Source organism: Mytilus californianus, unplaced genomic scaffold, assembly GCF_021869535.1.
Source record: "Mytilus californianus isolate M0D057914Y unplaced genomic scaffold, xbMytCali1.0.p SCAF_5, whole genome shotgun sequence".
Classification (NCBI taxonomy): domain Eukaryota; kingdom Metazoa; phylum Mollusca; class Bivalvia; order Mytilida; family Mytilidae; genus Mytilus; species Mytilus californianus.
Genome location: NW_026262701.1, coordinates 111474737 through 111492417, shown reverse-complemented (window position 1 = coordinate 111492417; position 17681 = coordinate 111474737). Strand labels below are relative to the sequence as shown.

At 31.5% G+C, this 17681-nt stretch overlaps 1 protein-coding gene across 1 annotated transcript in view; it reads left to right on the top strand.

Annotated features, from left to right (window-relative positions):
• The first annotated feature begins 13 nt into the window (after positions 1–13).
• The window catches only part of LOC127700634 (coiled-coil domain-containing protein 153-like), a 28785-nt gene continuing 11117 nt past the window's right edge, over positions 14–17681 (top strand). Inside the window, exons 1-2 of the mRNA XM_052204188.1 lie at positions 14–175; positions 5194–5268. Of these exons, the coding sequence (XP_052060148.1) occupies positions 121–175; positions 5194–5268 (130 nt within the window). The 5' untranslated portion in view covers positions 14–120. The remainder of the gene's footprint in view (positions 176–5193; positions 5269–17681) is intronic.

Here is a 17681-nt window from a genome sequence, read left to right as displayed (position 1 = left end):
ACAATTATCAAAACCAGGCAATAAAATGAATAAACACCAATCAAAACATGTCCTAACATTATGTTCGTAACTGCTGTGCGTGTTTGACAACACTGTCAACAGTTATCTATAGTTCCTGAAATGCCTCCCAAAAAGAAGAAGGGGAAGGGGAAAGGCAAAAAGAAAAAGAAGGATGGTAATTTAAGCTTTAAGACCCCTTCTGTCATGTCTGTAGGCCTGTGTCTAGCGAATTTTTCAAAGTGCAACAATGATTACAATATCAAAGTAACACAAATTCTAAATAAGAGACTAGCCACTTAGTGCATAATTTATACCAAAGGTAAACGTTGTTCACAGCAATAATATTTGGCACTGGCTACAATTACCCATATTATTATTCTTACTTCCAAAACTAATTACCGAAATGTATTTCCAGATAGCTATAGGTACCTGAATACGAATATTGCTGGGTTACAATAATACATGTATCAATTTTGATAGTTATCTCCAGTTATTGTTATCCACAAAATTTTACATTTGCAAATTATGACTTATTTGTGTGTAGCATCAGGATACTTTGAACTGTCTCCATATATATGTTGTTTTATCTATCTTTTTCACCTGTCCGTTGTATCATGTGTATGAATTCTAGTCACTTCAGCACCTGGTCCAATCGGCACAAGTTATAGTCAATTTCAGCACCTGGTTAATTTGGCACCAGAGGTAGTTATTTTTTTGCAATCAAAATTAATATTATGTTTTGCAAGTAAACAATTGAAGATAAAATTGAGAATGGAAATGGGGAATGTGTCAAAGAGACAACAACCCGACCATAGAACAGACAACAGCAGAAGGTCACCAACAGGTCTTCAATGCAGCGAGAAATTCCCGCACCCGGAGGCGCCCTTCAGCTGGCCCCTAAACAAATATATATACTAGTTCAGTGATAATGAACGCCATACTAAACTCCAAATTGTACACAAGAAACTAAAATTAAAAATAATACAAGACTAACAAAGGCTAGAGGCTCCTGACTTGGGACAGGCGCAAAAATGCGGCGGGGTTAAACATGTTTATGAGATCTCAACCCTCCCCCTATACCTCTAGCCAATGTAGAAAAGTAAACGCATAACAATACGCACATTAAAATTCAGTTCAAGAGAAGTCCGAGTCTGATGTCAGAAGATGTAACCAAAGAAAATAAACAAAATGACAATAATACATAAATAACAACAGACTACTAGCAGTTAACTGACATGCCAGCTCCAGACTTCAATTAAACTGATTGAAAGATTATGTCTTCATCATATGAATATCAGGCACAAACCTTCCCGTTAGGGGTTTAGTATCATACCATCATAACATATATGAGAAGAACATAACCCGTGTCATGCCAACAACTGGTTTTTAAATAAATGTGTTTAGTGCCGATGCAAAGACCCTATAAGTGAATCAATATTAACGCCAAAATATGCAATCTTTAATGACCTGACAACAGTATCGTAACTATATCCCTTCTTGATAAGTCTATTTAAAGGTTTTGTTAGTTTCAGAGGTGAATACTGACATTTTTGTGCTTTATAAAGAATATTTCCATAAAAAATTGGATGTGAAATACCTGAACGTATAAGAAGTCTGCATGTTGAGCTATATTTACGAATGATGTCCTTATACCGATGATAAAATTTAGTAAATGTTTTGACTAGTTTGTGATATCGAAAACCCTGGTGTAATAATTTTTCAGTAATACATAAATTTCTCTCGTTAAAATCTAAAACATTGTTACATACACGAGCGAATCGTACAAGTTGAGATATATAAACACCGTAAGATGGTGACAAGGGAACGTCACCATCTAAAAATGGATAATTAACGATAGGAAATGAAAAATCATCTCTTTTATCATATATTTTAGTATTAAGCTTTCCGTTAATGATATAGATATCAAGATCGAGGAAAGGGCAGTGGTCATTGTTAGTATTAGCTTTATTTAAAGTAAGTTCAACAGGATAAATTTCTTTAGTATACATACTGAAGTCGTCATTATTGAGAGCCAAAATATCATCCAAATATCTAAAAGTATTATTAAATTTGTGTAAGAATCCGTTTTTAAACAAAAAAAATTAATATTTTCACTCGAGGTGTCAACATATATTTGTTGCGCAGAACAGAAGTTCCAATTGGAACTTTGTTATAAATAATGGGGCCGTAATATCTGTTCCTATTAGAACTTATATTACATGTATAACAGATCCTCTATTTCATGACAACTGCACATTACTAGTAAACATGGGCTACAAGATGGGTGCCAATATTATTCAGTTATACAAGTAGACAGGAAATGCAGAAAAAAAAAACAATTTAAATTACAATCGGATTAGAATAGTTTTTATCCCCATCTGTGGATTAAACACCAGCTTGCCTAATGGCTTCTTTGTATTTTTTTTTAATTATAAAAGATAAAAAACTACCTGAAAATTGTAAACTGAAAATTAAAACAACAAACAGGTTATTGTTTGTAATTGATTGATTGTTGGTTGCTTAATGTCCAGTGGCAAATACTTCATGCATGTTCAGGATGAGAACAAATTAACAATAAATACAATAGGTAGGTCTGGTAATAGAGGTCAACTGGGTTGCAGGTAGGGAAAATTTGGACTGCCACAGGAAAATGAGGGTATGTTGGATAAGGTATATAATAATCGGATGTCAATGGAATATTATTTAACTTATTAATATAAAGAAGAATGAAGAACAGCTTGAATTCTGCAACAACGAGATAACTTCTAATTTCTGTCACCATGAATACACGTTTATTTAAATTTTAATTCATAATGAGTTATATCTTTATTTCTGATCCCATTTTATTTTTCTGTCTGACATAGGACGGTGCTCTTTGAACCTTCCTTCTATAAAACTACATGTACACAAAATTTGCATCTTGGAGCTGTTGAAGTTTATCATTAAAATCTTGAAATGATATAAACTTTTCACTGACCACAAATTGGGCATCTTGCTCATTTGTATCCATACTGAAAAATATTGAGTTGTTTTAATTGACCCATTATGGCAAAAGTGAATGTCGTACATTGTATTTGTAAATACATGTACATATGGAAGTTTAATCATTGTTAATGTTTTTTACATCATAATTCAATTGTTTAAATTTATTTCACAGATTGCTTGCAAATCAAACTTTTTTAGATCAGTGCCTGCATGAATATATTTTGCGGGTAACAATAACTGCAGGTAACAATAAAAAATAATGTTTTCGTATGAAATTTGAATCCCTGTCCTGAAATATATTTTGGCAATTAGTCTCAGAAGTAACAATAATTATTTCTTCTTGTTACTTTTTGCAGGTTATCATAGCCTTAGAGCCATAATATTTATTGTTTCATTGCATTAATAAATCTCATATCTATTGCATACAGAACTGTCAAATACAAGAGGAAAGACTGTGAATTTCAATATGTTTATCATTGAAAAAACAAAATAGTACATAATCCTTAAAAGTTTTTAAAAGATGAGAAATAGTTGAATTAAAATACAATTCGAATGAATGGAGATCTGGGGGCCTTAATACATGTACATGTAAGTCATTTGATCATGATAATGTATGAACTATTTTGACAGTCACGTTGTCTCTTCAAAGAAAGTCTTAAAATCGGGGATGATGAACATGGATTAATGCAAAATAAAAGGCCATTTTTATGAAGAAAAAAAGGAACACAAAAATTGCTCACATGGTGCTTATTTATCAATTTGCATGAAACACAGTTAATACACCTTATCGGTATTTGTCCACCATTCATGCCATTACTGGACATCATAGACGTACCCATATAATACTGATGTCATAAGTGAAAAATGTAATTATTCTGCTCTCATTAGGGCATTTTGAATATAGTCAATAAAATTATTGTATTGTATTGTATTGCCTGACACAGCAGTGAAAAGTGAACTGATTGTTGTATGATGTCAATAGTTCAGGTGTTGTAAAATCTCCGGTCAAATATGTTGCAGATTCTAAAATAGCTTCAAACACAAAAACAGGTGAAATAAAAATTGCAAACACATTACATGAAAATAACCCTTTACAACCCATTTTAAGAGTAAGAAGCTACCATATATAGGTCATTGTACATTTATGTTCATCTGTATTGGATTTATGCCCATCAGGATTTTTTAAGTTAAGAGATTTTTTTTTTTTTAATTGCTAGACATATATTTTTTTTTAATTGCTCTCCTTGGAACACTGTAAATACAGAAGTTGTGCTGAATTTCTCCATTTTATTTTTTATCTAGATTTAATGTGTAAATTAAATAATTTCTGGCACAGATAAAAGATATCATACAGCATTTAACATAAATCAAAAGCTTAGACTGCTGATATATTTGTTCTTTCTAACAGAAATTCTTCTGGAAACTTTGTTATAAACAATACTATCATATCTGCATTATTGGAACAAATATTCTATACCCATTATTCTGTCAGGTATCCAGTGGAAATAATATTCCAGAATATTCCTAGCATTTGGCAATAAGATTACAAATTTAAGGAACATTCATTCCATGACAAATCAAGCCAAAGCTTATATACATGCACAGGTCCCAACAAAGCAATGAAAATTCTTTTTAAGAAAATTCATTTATTGCTAATTTCACAATTCATTAATTTTATTTCATTTTATTACACTACTGACTGATAAAGATTAAATCTAGAAAGGGAGAGATGTAAGTGTATTGAAATTGTTTATCTTAAAGTCACTTAAGAACTTAATTACTTTAACAGATGCATACCAATACAATCATGTCTTATGATGTGTGGTATTTGTGTTAGTTGATCAGTTGTACAGGTATTAAAACCATGACAACTTTATTCTCTCTGTGCCATATAATTATCAACTATTTTAAAATTTACATTGTCTTCGTATTTTTCTAAACAATTTTACGGCTTCCATTTCTTAACACAAAACTTGATATACTGGTTAAGAATAGGTGGCCACCGTGCCAATGACATTGAAAGAGAAAGAAATTTGGGATTCAAGGTGGAATAAATAATAAAAAGCTGGGAAGGCTCCAATTATGAGTACATCAAAACCTAGTAGGTGAGACATAGGTTATAAATTTTATACAAAAAACATGGCTAATTTGCACATTTTTTTATTGTACATGTATGTAATTTCATCATATTTTTCTTATTATTGACAGATCCCATGGCAATGGAGCTTGATGACAAGTACAAGAAGACTGTACATGAAATTGAAGCTTTAAAGGACCAGTTAGGTAACTATTGACAGTACTTACACAATTTAATATTTTGTCCAGAAAGTTCTTTGTAAGCTACAGCAAGTATCAGTATTATACATGCTACAGTCCCTGTAACGTAAAAGTTAACACTTTTTTCATTCGGGAATCGTACGTACAGCGTTCGGGAATCGTTCGTATAGAGTTCGGTCATCGTACGTACATCATTCGTATAGCGTCCGTACAACGTTCGGTCAGCGTTCGTTCATCGTTCGTTCATCGTATGGTAAATGTCACCGTTTAGGGTTTTATATATCGTATGGTTCATGGTATCGTTAAGCGTTTTATTTGTCGTATGGTACATGGTATAGTTTAGCGTTTAGCGTTTCGTTTATCGTATGGTATGTGATATCGTTTAGCGTTTCATCAATCGTATGGTATATCGTTTTGTTAAGCATCTGATATATGTTAGGGTTTTATTTCAGAAAGTTATTTCAATTATTATTTTGAGTTAAAATAATTTAATATAAAAAGATGCGGGATAAAAAAAAAACAATTATAAGTTTGGATTGGATTAAATCTTCTACTAATATCATTATTTGACACTCAAATAAAATATATATTTATTTATTTATTTATTATGGAATATATATAAAACGAAGGGGAAACGTTTCCTCCCATATCATTTTGACATGAATAACATGAGACCAAATACCGCGATATAAGTCTCTTTCTTTCTCTCTCTCTCTCCTCCACCAAATATTTCTCTGATCCAAATATTTCCTTGACACAATAAATAATATATAATGTTCTATAAATGAGGCTTTATATGAGATACATGTTTTATATCTAAACGTATTAAAAAAAAAAAGACAAGACATCCATGGTATTTGTTGCCCTTAATGTCAGAGTCTGATATAAACCGAAAATTGCCAGGGATATATAAAAATTCGTTGACGACATCTATGGAACCAGTGTCGCTTGTGATTCCTGTTGTCGGTGTTAAAACTATTATTTTGACAGTAAAAAGTGCTTAAGTCCATGTATGAGTAAAATACCGAATTAAAAAATAACTCTGCCTTTTTTATATTTCTTTATTTTAGAGGTAAGCTTCTGGCCAAGTTTCACCAACTTTAACGCAAATCATTTACCTTAAATAACCAATCAATTGTATTCTAAAAGTTGTTGATTTGTTCTTTGTACGAATACATGCAATATTTGTCACTGGACGTTATGCATGCAATCGATGATCAAATACAAATCTACAGTATTTATAAACATACTGCCATTGTATATATGAAATAGACTAAATAATTTAAATTTTAATTATTTTACACATATTTGAAGGATCGAAATAATCAGTTCTACAAGTGGTTGTTATTGAAAGACTTGAAATTTTACAAATATCACATGCCTCTATGGAATTTCTTATCGACGCACCAAACATTTTCCTTTCATCGTGCATAGTTCATTTTCCGATTCACTTAAGGTTTCTAACGATCTTCTCACTTGTTCATTACATTCTAAAATTAAAATCCTACACAAGTTGCCAAAACTTTTATTCTCAGGCTAGACTGCGTAAAAGATGAATATTGTTTTGATTGTGTACACACGGTGTTTTGAAGGCCGATATCCAGTTTCGCTGAAAAAGAATTAATTTGCGCCACAACTTAATTACGCCAATTCTTTTTTTGCATCATTTTATTTTAAAAAACTGCAGCATTCATTTCCGCCAATAAAACAATCATTTAATTGCCCAAATGTTATAGACTTGTTTGCAAATGTTTGTTCTTAGTGCACTGATGAGGTCCTTTCCGGTATTTACAGGTACAAGTAGAAATACCGCAAAGGGCCTCCTAAATGCACTAAGAACAAAATATTGAACCAAGGACCTGATGGAATGATAGAATTGACACAAAAAACATGACATATAGAATGAGACTTTCTAAAAGTACATAATTTCAAATTTTATAATCATATCTTTAGTAATTATAAAGTTATTTAACAGTTGAAGTCAGTATTCTAATGTTACATGTACGTGTAAATAGGTTAATCGTTTCGAAGTAAATATGGCACAATTAAGTTCCATTTATTGGCGCAATTCATATTATAAGAAAAGAACAGATGGCCGCGATTCAAACCTTTTCAATATGATGGTAGTTGGCACAAATTACACCTAATCGTTCTGTCAACCTTGTAAATTCTTCGCCCGGGGATATGCATTTGACGTTAATCTTCCTTCAATAACTTTACAAGGTTCATTCCTCCTATTCCCACTTTTTATAAATCTGGTAAGAAAAGTTAAAATTTCATGTGGGAATAGGGGGAAAACTTGTGCAAACAAAGGATTATACTGTATAAACATTGTTTAATCAACTTTCAATTGACAAGTGTTTTTTTGATAGGTTAAAGGTTATTTTTGTATGTGTTAAGTTCTGTGTTTTTAATTCAAATTAATATGAAAGAAATGGAAACAAATATAAGTAAATTTATTTTATGTCTTTTATAACACAAATTCAACAGTAGATTCAAGCAAGCATTATAATATGAAACACACAATACAAGTTAACAGCACTAAAACAAACCACACATTGTAGCACACACATTAGAAATTCACTGTATATAAGTCTATGAATGTTTAATAATCTATTCAACGTGAATAAGGTGGGAGGCTGCATCACCAAACTGTACTGTTGTAACTTCCTAGTTGCAATATCTATCCATAAGCTCATCTAATCTGTTGTTGATTTCCACATACTTTCGTTTTTGGGCCACTCTCTTCCCATCGGCTGCATACTGGATCATGGTCAGGGCTTAGCTTCCTCATGTTTCAGTAGTTTTATGAGTTTAAAGATGTTTGGATGTGGGTGCTGGACATGTTTTATCAGCTTGCTTTGCCATCCCTCTAGATGATGTGTAGTCCTCAGTCCCTGTGTTGTGTAATGGTCTCATCAGTATTTTGTTACTTAGTCTGTAAAGGGCGTGTAGTTGCTGTTAGTATCAATCTGATCTATGTCGATTAGGGCATTGAACCACACATCTTCGACCTCAGCAGTAGGTAAAAGTGGAAGGACAGCGGCACGGCGTTCTATTTGATGAATGTTGTTGTCTTTCTTGTATGGAACCCGAATCCCCGCTCCTTGTGCTTTTCTCCAGATGCATTGTATAATGGAAAAAACAAACATCTTTGAGTAAAGTCAGGAACCTTGTGTATACATTTTTTTTGTACTAGTTCGCTCTTGGCTGGAATTAAACTGTGTACCAGTGGATACATTGCACCTTCAACCATTGTGTGAAATGTATAAAGTCTGTGAAATTTTCTTTTCGTCGAAAGTAACCGATAGGGGAGAATCTGATATTAATAAATTTTCGTCAATATTTATTATTAGGTTTTTAACTTCTTTTTCAAGTTCACCATTTTCATTTTGAAAGGAACCTATGGAGCTAAAATGGTGGAAAAGGGCATTATTTCTCTCATCCGTAGCCGTTTATATTTTATCAAAATCATGTGGATCATTAAGCTCTATATGTCCTATATCAGTTCGTTTTATTTTAAGGAAATTCCAAAACCCTTTCATTTTATTTTTTGCGTTTATACATTTTTCATTTAACTTTCGGATTTTAGCTGCCCGTTCTTTTCTTTTGATGGCCTCTTGTACTTGTGCTTTCCGATTAAAATAGAAATTTAGGTTTACAAATTCAATGATTTTTTAATCTTACTTTTGTTTATCTGATTTATTCTTTATTTTAAGGTAATTCTTTGAATAAGAAAAAAACATGTTACAAATAAACAGTGGATTAATTTTTTTTTTTCAAAATATACTTAAACAGTGAAAGAAATATGTGTTCTTTTAAAAAAATACAGGTAAATCTTAGGTCGATTATTAATTAACCTTGATTGTTATAAAAACAAATTATTTATCAAAACATCTATTGTTATTTTCATGTGGGAATAGAAGGAATAGTGATTTTAAAAAGTGGGAATAGGAGGAAGACACCCTTTACAATACCCAGTCGTGTCATTTCTGTATATTGTACATGTAGATAGCACGTGTGATAGATGTATATACACCAGAAATACTCATTCAAGTGAATTTTATCTTTTAGAAGAACACCATATCAGGTAACATTAAATATACATAAACATAAAATTACATTAAAAAAAATGGTAATAATAAGTTCAAATGTTGCTTTTTTAAATCATTAAATGCACCTAAGTACGTATTTGTAAACTTATGTTATTACTTTATTTCATGTATCTTTTTTGCATTCTTCTTTTTGGTTTAAATTACCTTCTTTTTTTTTGGTTATCTTATTGACTTATTCGTAAATCGAAAAACGCACAAACCTAAATAGAATCATATGGCATTTAAATGATTTCTCTAACTCAAAACTAGTTATAGATGCTTCTTAATTTTATTTTTCTCGTTGGGTTCCTTGTCCATTAATTGACGTATACGCCATATTCTTTTTTACGGTATTTGTGAAAAGCCGCTCATCGATCAATTTCAAAAGAAATCTTATACTCGTAAGTCATGAACATTGAAGTTCAACTTGCTATCAATTGTTCGTATACGCACAAAGATAAAATAAATATAACACTTTTAAGCTGTTCTGGGAACAGTATATCTAATATATATGTTCCTGAGTTGTTTAAATCATGCAGTGAATTTTGAAAATATAGTTTTGCAAAACCGGTTATTTCTGTTTAATACTTTTCTGTCCCTTTTCTTAATAATTAGGACATGTGTCACTGGTTAATATAGAACTAGTCAACCATGAATAATCCCAAACAACAATTTTTTTATTGGTTTGTCCTGAGACTACTATAACACATATAGTAGTCTCAGGTTTGTCATACTAGTACTTGCTTATATTATCAATTACGTATTGTTTTCGGCTGAGACTACTACATGTATAACAGTAGTCTCAGTTTTCGGAAATATTGTAACAATATCCTTTAGAATTTCAAATTGCTTTAGTCATTTAATATATATATATATATATATATATTTTGTTCATAATTAATAAATTAAGATTGATAATATAATTGCATCATTTTTTAAGCATTATTTATAAGACATTTTAATATTTATAACGTGCATACCGATTTGGTTGGCAAATAACTGTTTAAACACTCGACGCCATATTAATATTATATATGAACATTTCGGAAAAATTAGGCGGATATTTAAACATCGGCTCTCAGGAAGTTTTCTTGTAGGTTAAAAGAAGGGGGGAAATATACCTCCAAGTAGTTAAACTTTAAGATTGGTATTCTTTAAATTGTATAACTTTCATTTTCTTGCTTTCTCCTCAATTTTTAAATTATATGGAGAATCAAGTTTTAATGCCAGATCTTTTATTATTTGTTCTGTTAAATCAAAGACATGTAGTACATGTATTCTATTTTCCGGGATAACTTTATTCACAATGATAAAGAAATTAGGGATGATTAAGAAATTGGCATGTTGTGTATACACCTTTCTATTGGTGAATACTATATATGTTGCCCACTAGATGTCCTTGTGTGCTTTCTGTTGTTTGATTGCTGTCTCGTTGTCGTTAAACCCACTATGATCTCCTACAGTTTCAGTTCCGTTTGATGTACGTTTAATTCGGTTTAAAACAAACCATATTTGATAGGGTTATTCAATATATATTTCCCTTAAGACTTTGCTCAGAGGAAAGTAATAGAATAGGTTTGTATATACATTTTAGTGCAAAGTTAACAATACAAGAAAAAGTTTCACTTTTCAATTTTTAACTCCCCACAATTTTAAACTATTAATTTTGAAGACGTGTTTCATCTAAACGAAGTCTAAATGGTCACCAACTTACCAGTTTATTGTTTCCCTATTTGGCACACACCTACATATAAACCACATTGTAAATACAATTTAATTGGTCGTAGTAAATTATATTGAGCACAAAACAAATCCATTTTTTTTTTAAATGAAGAAAAATAATATTTTTTTTTCTTTGAAAGACGGAGTTAATACTTTAAATTACATTGTGCAAAAAAAATCCTTAAATCTTCCTAGGAATGAGAAACTCTTTTCTTCATAGAAATGTTTAAAATAGTTTACACTGGACATTAAACACCTTACAATCAATCAACTAAAATATATCCAAGGGATTTTCATTATGCATGTACATGTATATAAATGCCGGATACCATATACATATATTGAATAATCAATAAAATATAGTGCTGTCAAAAGGAAACATTATCATTAGGATATCAAAATAATTCAGTTTTTCTTTCAAAATGATTTGCAAACAGTCCTCTTTCCAGAGCATGTTTCTGCCTGTGCTATCGCTCTGTGTGGGATAATTATTTCAAACATAAAGTTTATAAATCGATCTCTGAAACACATTATATATATATAGAAGTCAAAGTAAACATTAAACTTATACATGGCGGAAAAGAAATATACGAAAACGATAGGTGCAATGTGCATGCAGCCTTGCAAATGATATTTAAAAAAAATATATTTAATTTATAAAACTTGGGACTTTAATTTAAGTACTGTTGATGGGATGTTGAAGTTTCCAGAACATAGAAAATACACAAGAAAGTCTATCAGTACTACACTAGTCTATCAAAATGTGCTTGGTGTCCATTTTACAATATATTGTTTAAGAATTTAGTGTTTTCTTATTCATTCTGACATCTGTGTCCCTGGATCTGGACAAGAAATTGCGAAGACGTTATGCTTATCAGTTTACCTTTAAAAAGATTTTTCAACAGAATATTATATATATATAATTTTTTTTAATTTTTTTTTTCTTTGCGAAAACAAAATGGCCCTAAAGCTAAACGTCATCGTCAGATGTATAATGGAAGGCGATAAACATTTTAGAATATACACCACCTGTTGGATCTTTTTACCTGGACACAGATCTTGTTACGTAACAAGTACGAATGTAAAATTATCGATATGGTATATTCAGTCGAATATACACGGTATCTTAGGACTGGGGTATTTAAAATATTTTGATCTGATAATGTATGTAAATTTATTTGTGCTTTATGTTAAAAAAAAAGCATTTAACCATTTTATTTTCAAAACTTCTTTAAAATGAGTTGACTTTGAGCATATATTTTTTTTCAAAACCGGAGACAAATCACTCATTTCCAATTATAAACCAATCTCATTATTATCAGCAGTGGGCAAAGTATTTGAAAAAAAAAATGTATTTAAAAATGTATTTTATAACTTAATTAGTTATATTTCAAATATACAAAAAGCGTATTTGTTTCAAGTTCATATTCGCCTTTTGAGAATAATAATGCAGGAGTTCCACAAGGCTCTGTATTAGGTTCCCTACTATTCCTTATTCATGTATATGACATAGCTGGTAATTTGATAAGTCTAACTCGAGTGTGTGCTGATGAAACATCCCTTTCTTATTCAAGTAAAAGTCCTTACACAATAGAGGATGTCTTAAATAGCGATTTACGGTAGATCAAATTTCAGCATGGTCTAAGGATTGGTTTATTGATTTTAATCCTAACAAGACAATTACTATGCTATTCTCCTGTAATTCTTCTCCAGATGAAATAAAAATAGAACTTCAATATCAAGTAGTAGAAATGTCTCCTGTCATAAACACTTAGGTATTACTTTTGATTCCAATAGTAAATTCTATACAATATAGAAAACGTTTTAAAGTGTGCAAGCACTAGATTAAATTTAAAAAAAAATTGAAATATGTATTGACTAGGAATTATCTTATTCGCATTAACTTAACACAGTCACTTATAAGACCAATTATGTCATATGCACGTGAGTCATGGGATGGTTGTACTCAACAAGATTCCGACAATCTAGAACATGACGTTTAGTTGGAAGCAGGAATATTAGTAACTGGGTTGCCCGTGTTTGCTAGTCCGGAAGTTATATATTTTCAGTGGTACAGGCCGACATTTGGTAGTGAACAGAAGAAAATCCAAAAAGCTCAATATGTTCTATTCTTCACATAATGTGGGACAACCTCTACGATTTAATGCCACTTTTATCAGTTATAGATAGAATATCAGAAAATCCTTTTTTCATCTACTACTATCGAATGAAATGTCCTAAACCCCGACATATGTACGTCCAGAAATATGAATATATTTATCTAACTTGACACAGACACAATTGCACGCTAATCTTTATTATTAAGGACAGTTGGTTGGATAAAAGTGATGGATTGCCACGCCTATATTAGACCTTTTCAATAACTCTCGACACCGACTAATGACACCTACAGTTTACAGGTAAAATGAAGGGGTCGTCTCAAAACTAAAAATCATTCATGAATAGTATTACTTTTACACCTTCGATTTATCGTTTTACACTATTTTGACGAAAGAACATATTTCTAACAAATATGAACTATATCTCTCTCTTTTGTATAGCATTCTTATTACATGTAGTTATACGACATTTTACGTTGAATTTATTAAACCTTTAAGTAAATAATTACTGCAATCAATTCACATAATCTGCCTTTTTTTCTTCTTAAATTTCATGATTATGTGAGTATTTAGATAAGCGATAAAATTGAGAATGGAAATGGGGAATGTGTCAAAGAGACAACAACCCGACCATAGAGCAGACAACAGCTGAAGGCCACCAATGGGTCTTCAATGCAGCGAGAAACTCCCGCACCCGGAGGCGTCCTTCAGCTGGCCCCTAAACAAATATGTATACTAGTTCAGTGATAATGGACGTCATACTAAACTCCAAATTATACACAAGAAACTAAAATTAAAAATAAACAAGACTAACAAAGGCCAGAGGCTCCTGACTTGGGACAGGCGCAAAAATGCGGCGGGGTTAAACTGTCAACACAGATTGTTCCACATGCCAATTGCGATTAATTCGCTTTTGTAATGCTATTTATGAGATTTGATGAAGGAACATTGTAACAGGACTACCGTCCGTCCCCTCGAGTTGTGTTTCTCAACCGATCTTCACATCACTTGTTGTACACATTCAATTTTGGGAGGGGTAAAAGCCTATTTGTTTAAAGGTCAAAGGAAAAGGCCACATCGATAATTTAGTTACGAGAGACTACTCCGCTTCAAGATACCATGTTAAAATTGAGATGTTTCCTTAATGAACTGGAAACATTAACGGCACCATTTTTTTCTGCGCCACATGCGCATTTTTACAATTAATGTCTCTTCAGTAATGCGTATGGTATTTATATCCCAACAGAGCTTGTTGTCATTGCAGTGTCTTTTTGACAGCGCCGAACTGATTGACCGTTATAGGTTGTCCGTGTCCCGAAAGACGTGAACATACCTTTTCCCCTGTCGTAGATTCCTTTCCTTTCCTTTCCCTGTCCATGAAAAATGTCCTTCGTGTGTCTTGCAAGAAGCGAGAAATGCTTACCCTTCCCCTTTTCAGGACATAGCTTTGGTTTTCTACTCTTTTCTATTTTTTCCATGCATAAAGGTTTTTAAATTTCATCTCTGACCATACATAGGGGAGATTTAAGATCCCAATTATACTAGTGAAACCCCGCCGCATGTTTTATGCGCCTGAAACAATTCATAAACAAGTTGGTCATTGCAATTGGTAAGTTTTTGTCACAATAGAATATTTAGTTTACAATTTGATAAGAAAGGCGTCGCTCTCATATTTATTTCCTTTTTATTCGATCAAAGATAGTAACTTTGTTTCATTTTTTTGGGGGGGGGGGGGGGGGGGGGGGGTGGAGATTGGGGTCTTTAACCAAAATGCAGACTATGCGGTAACTGAATGTCTGTTTAATATGTTGCATTGTGTGGTTTTTTTCCTACTGCAGAAGTCATAAAAATAGCAAGAGAACGAAAAAAAAAAGCTGAAAAAGAATCTGAATCTGAATCAGAAGAGACACCAAGGGCCTTTAAAAATCTTGGTATCTATTTTGTTATAAGTACCATTGAGACATTGGAAGCCAAAATTAACAGACATTGTAGAAACATGTACCGCCCTAGTCAACAGATATAAAACATGATTGATTAATTAAACATCTACTACAAAAATACAGGTATTTTTTTTTTTCATTTTTCAACACGACGTCTAAAAGAAATGAAACATTGAAGTCCTTCCTTTTCTTCATAGTCAATTCACAGATAAATTTAGTTTTGATAAACAAATACCTAATAAACAAAATAAGGTACGGTACACAACAATTGCTTATATACACGTCATGTTGGATACCGGTCTCATTGGCAATCAAAATAATCATATGCGATCAATAATAATTTTTCAATTTTATTTTTGAGACGACCCCTCATATCTCACCTGTCGTAGTCGTTCTCAACTGTAGGTGTAGACAATTGTTGAAAAGGTCTATTAAAACTGATAGGACTCTCAATGTAAATGTAGTCATGCTTTTTTATTTTACACTCTATTCTGTCCTGCCTTTCTTAGTTATTAATTTTTCCTGAGTTGTTTTACATAAAGTCATCATGCCTTTTCTTTTTGGCAAGATGCCCATACTGCCTTTTTTTCTCTAAACTCCGGTCATGCCTTTTTTTCAATTTTCATACGTCAGACAAACTTCTGTGTGCATGTGACTTCATATTTCAAAAGGGATAAGAAATGTCTTAATTGATAAGTTCTACATTGCATTTAAAAATCCATTGAAAGAATATTGTATAATTAGAAATCATTGTCCGCTGTTGGAAGTCCAGTTTCGCCATTTTTGACAAGCACGATATTTCAGGGGTTTCGATTGTTAAACTCGTTAAATCAAATAACGAAAATATTCCATCTCAACATGAGAAAGAGTGGCTCATTAACCTCTATCAATGTTTATCGTTTATAAGATGTTGTACCTTCAATGCTATTTATAAACGCAGAGTAAAATTTTAAATGTTTGGTATACAAATTTTAAACTAATCAACTTAAAAAATATTCAGAAGACAATAGGAAATATCGAAGAATCATTATTTATTTATTATATTGTAACAAGTTTTATTCACAAAGGCTTATAATGATAAATGAAATCAATGTTTTTGCTGTCAATATTACAATTTATGTATTGCTCTCTGATGATGAGTCTTTGAGTTCTGACGAAAATTACAGTGTTTTTCTATCTGTACAAAAGTATATAAAAAGTACCAAGCGTTTTTCTCAACTTTGACAACCTTATTCTGTAACAGATCTTACTAGAACATGATCAATTTATGCTCTTAAGGATACGGTAATCGAATGATCTTTATGATTGACTATTGTATTCTGAAACGTTTCAATGGATTTAATTAAAAAAACAAAATTGATACTTACAATTATGTGTAGATTTATTCCGTTTTCCTATTAATCCGTAACTAGAAAAGCGACTTAATATGTATCACATCATAAACTATCAGTGTATAATTTACATTTAAACAAATTCACACACATGACTTGTCATGTACACTAACATATTTTATTTTACACAGCTCGGTGTGTTTGTATTTATTTCTTCTGAAAATAGGCGCACTCGATTAGTTATATTAAGTGGAACATATCCAATGATTCGATTCTTAAAATTTATATGTAATTTATTTTTATATCTTCATGCTAAAATAAAAATGGTTAAAGTCAAATATATGTAATGTTCATTCATGTGTATATTTATGTATGTATTGGAGAAGACGTTACTAAGTTGAAAAACTTGTGTCTAATCCATTTGTCATTTTGGAACAATAAAATACGTCCAAACTAAAGAATCATGATATGAATTTAAAGAAAAGAAGAAAACCAAACACATTTTTTTTATTAAAATTGAAAATCCAACTGATTAAAAGTCGTATTGACCTCTAAAATTCTATCACAGAAAACAATTACTTATAGTATCTCAAAATGTCAAAATACAGCCCGTTTTATAATCGCGCAGTGGACATAATTGTTATATTTCTATTCAGACATTCCACATTTTATCAACCGTTTCAGAACTATTTTTGAAGATAACGAATCCGTGGTTTCATTGCACATTTAACGCAAAATACATTTTTCAATTCTTTATTTACACTCAAACACAAATATGTGTTACATGAGGACAAATTACAAATCAAATGCAATAAATGACAGAATAGACAGGAAACTAGTAACTTATAAGTTATAACTAATAATAATAGGTCTTTCGCCAATTCATGAGGGCGTGCCAAATTGTCACGAATGTCTAATCAGGTTTTTCAGTTGTTCAAAGTTTGACGTGCGGTGATGTTTGAACAGTGTTGAGTGTATTTTACATTTGTCATTTCGGAGCCTTTAATATCTTACTATGCTCATTGTTGAAGGCCGTACAGTGACCTTTGATTGGTCACTTCTACGTTGTTCAGTTTCTGGTTAAATTCTCTCATTAGACATTATCCCATCATAGATGATCAGATGTGTTATAAAAAAGAAAACTACATTATCGTATCTCGGATATATATCTATTAAATATAATAAAGAAAACTTTAGTAAGATTGAGTACAA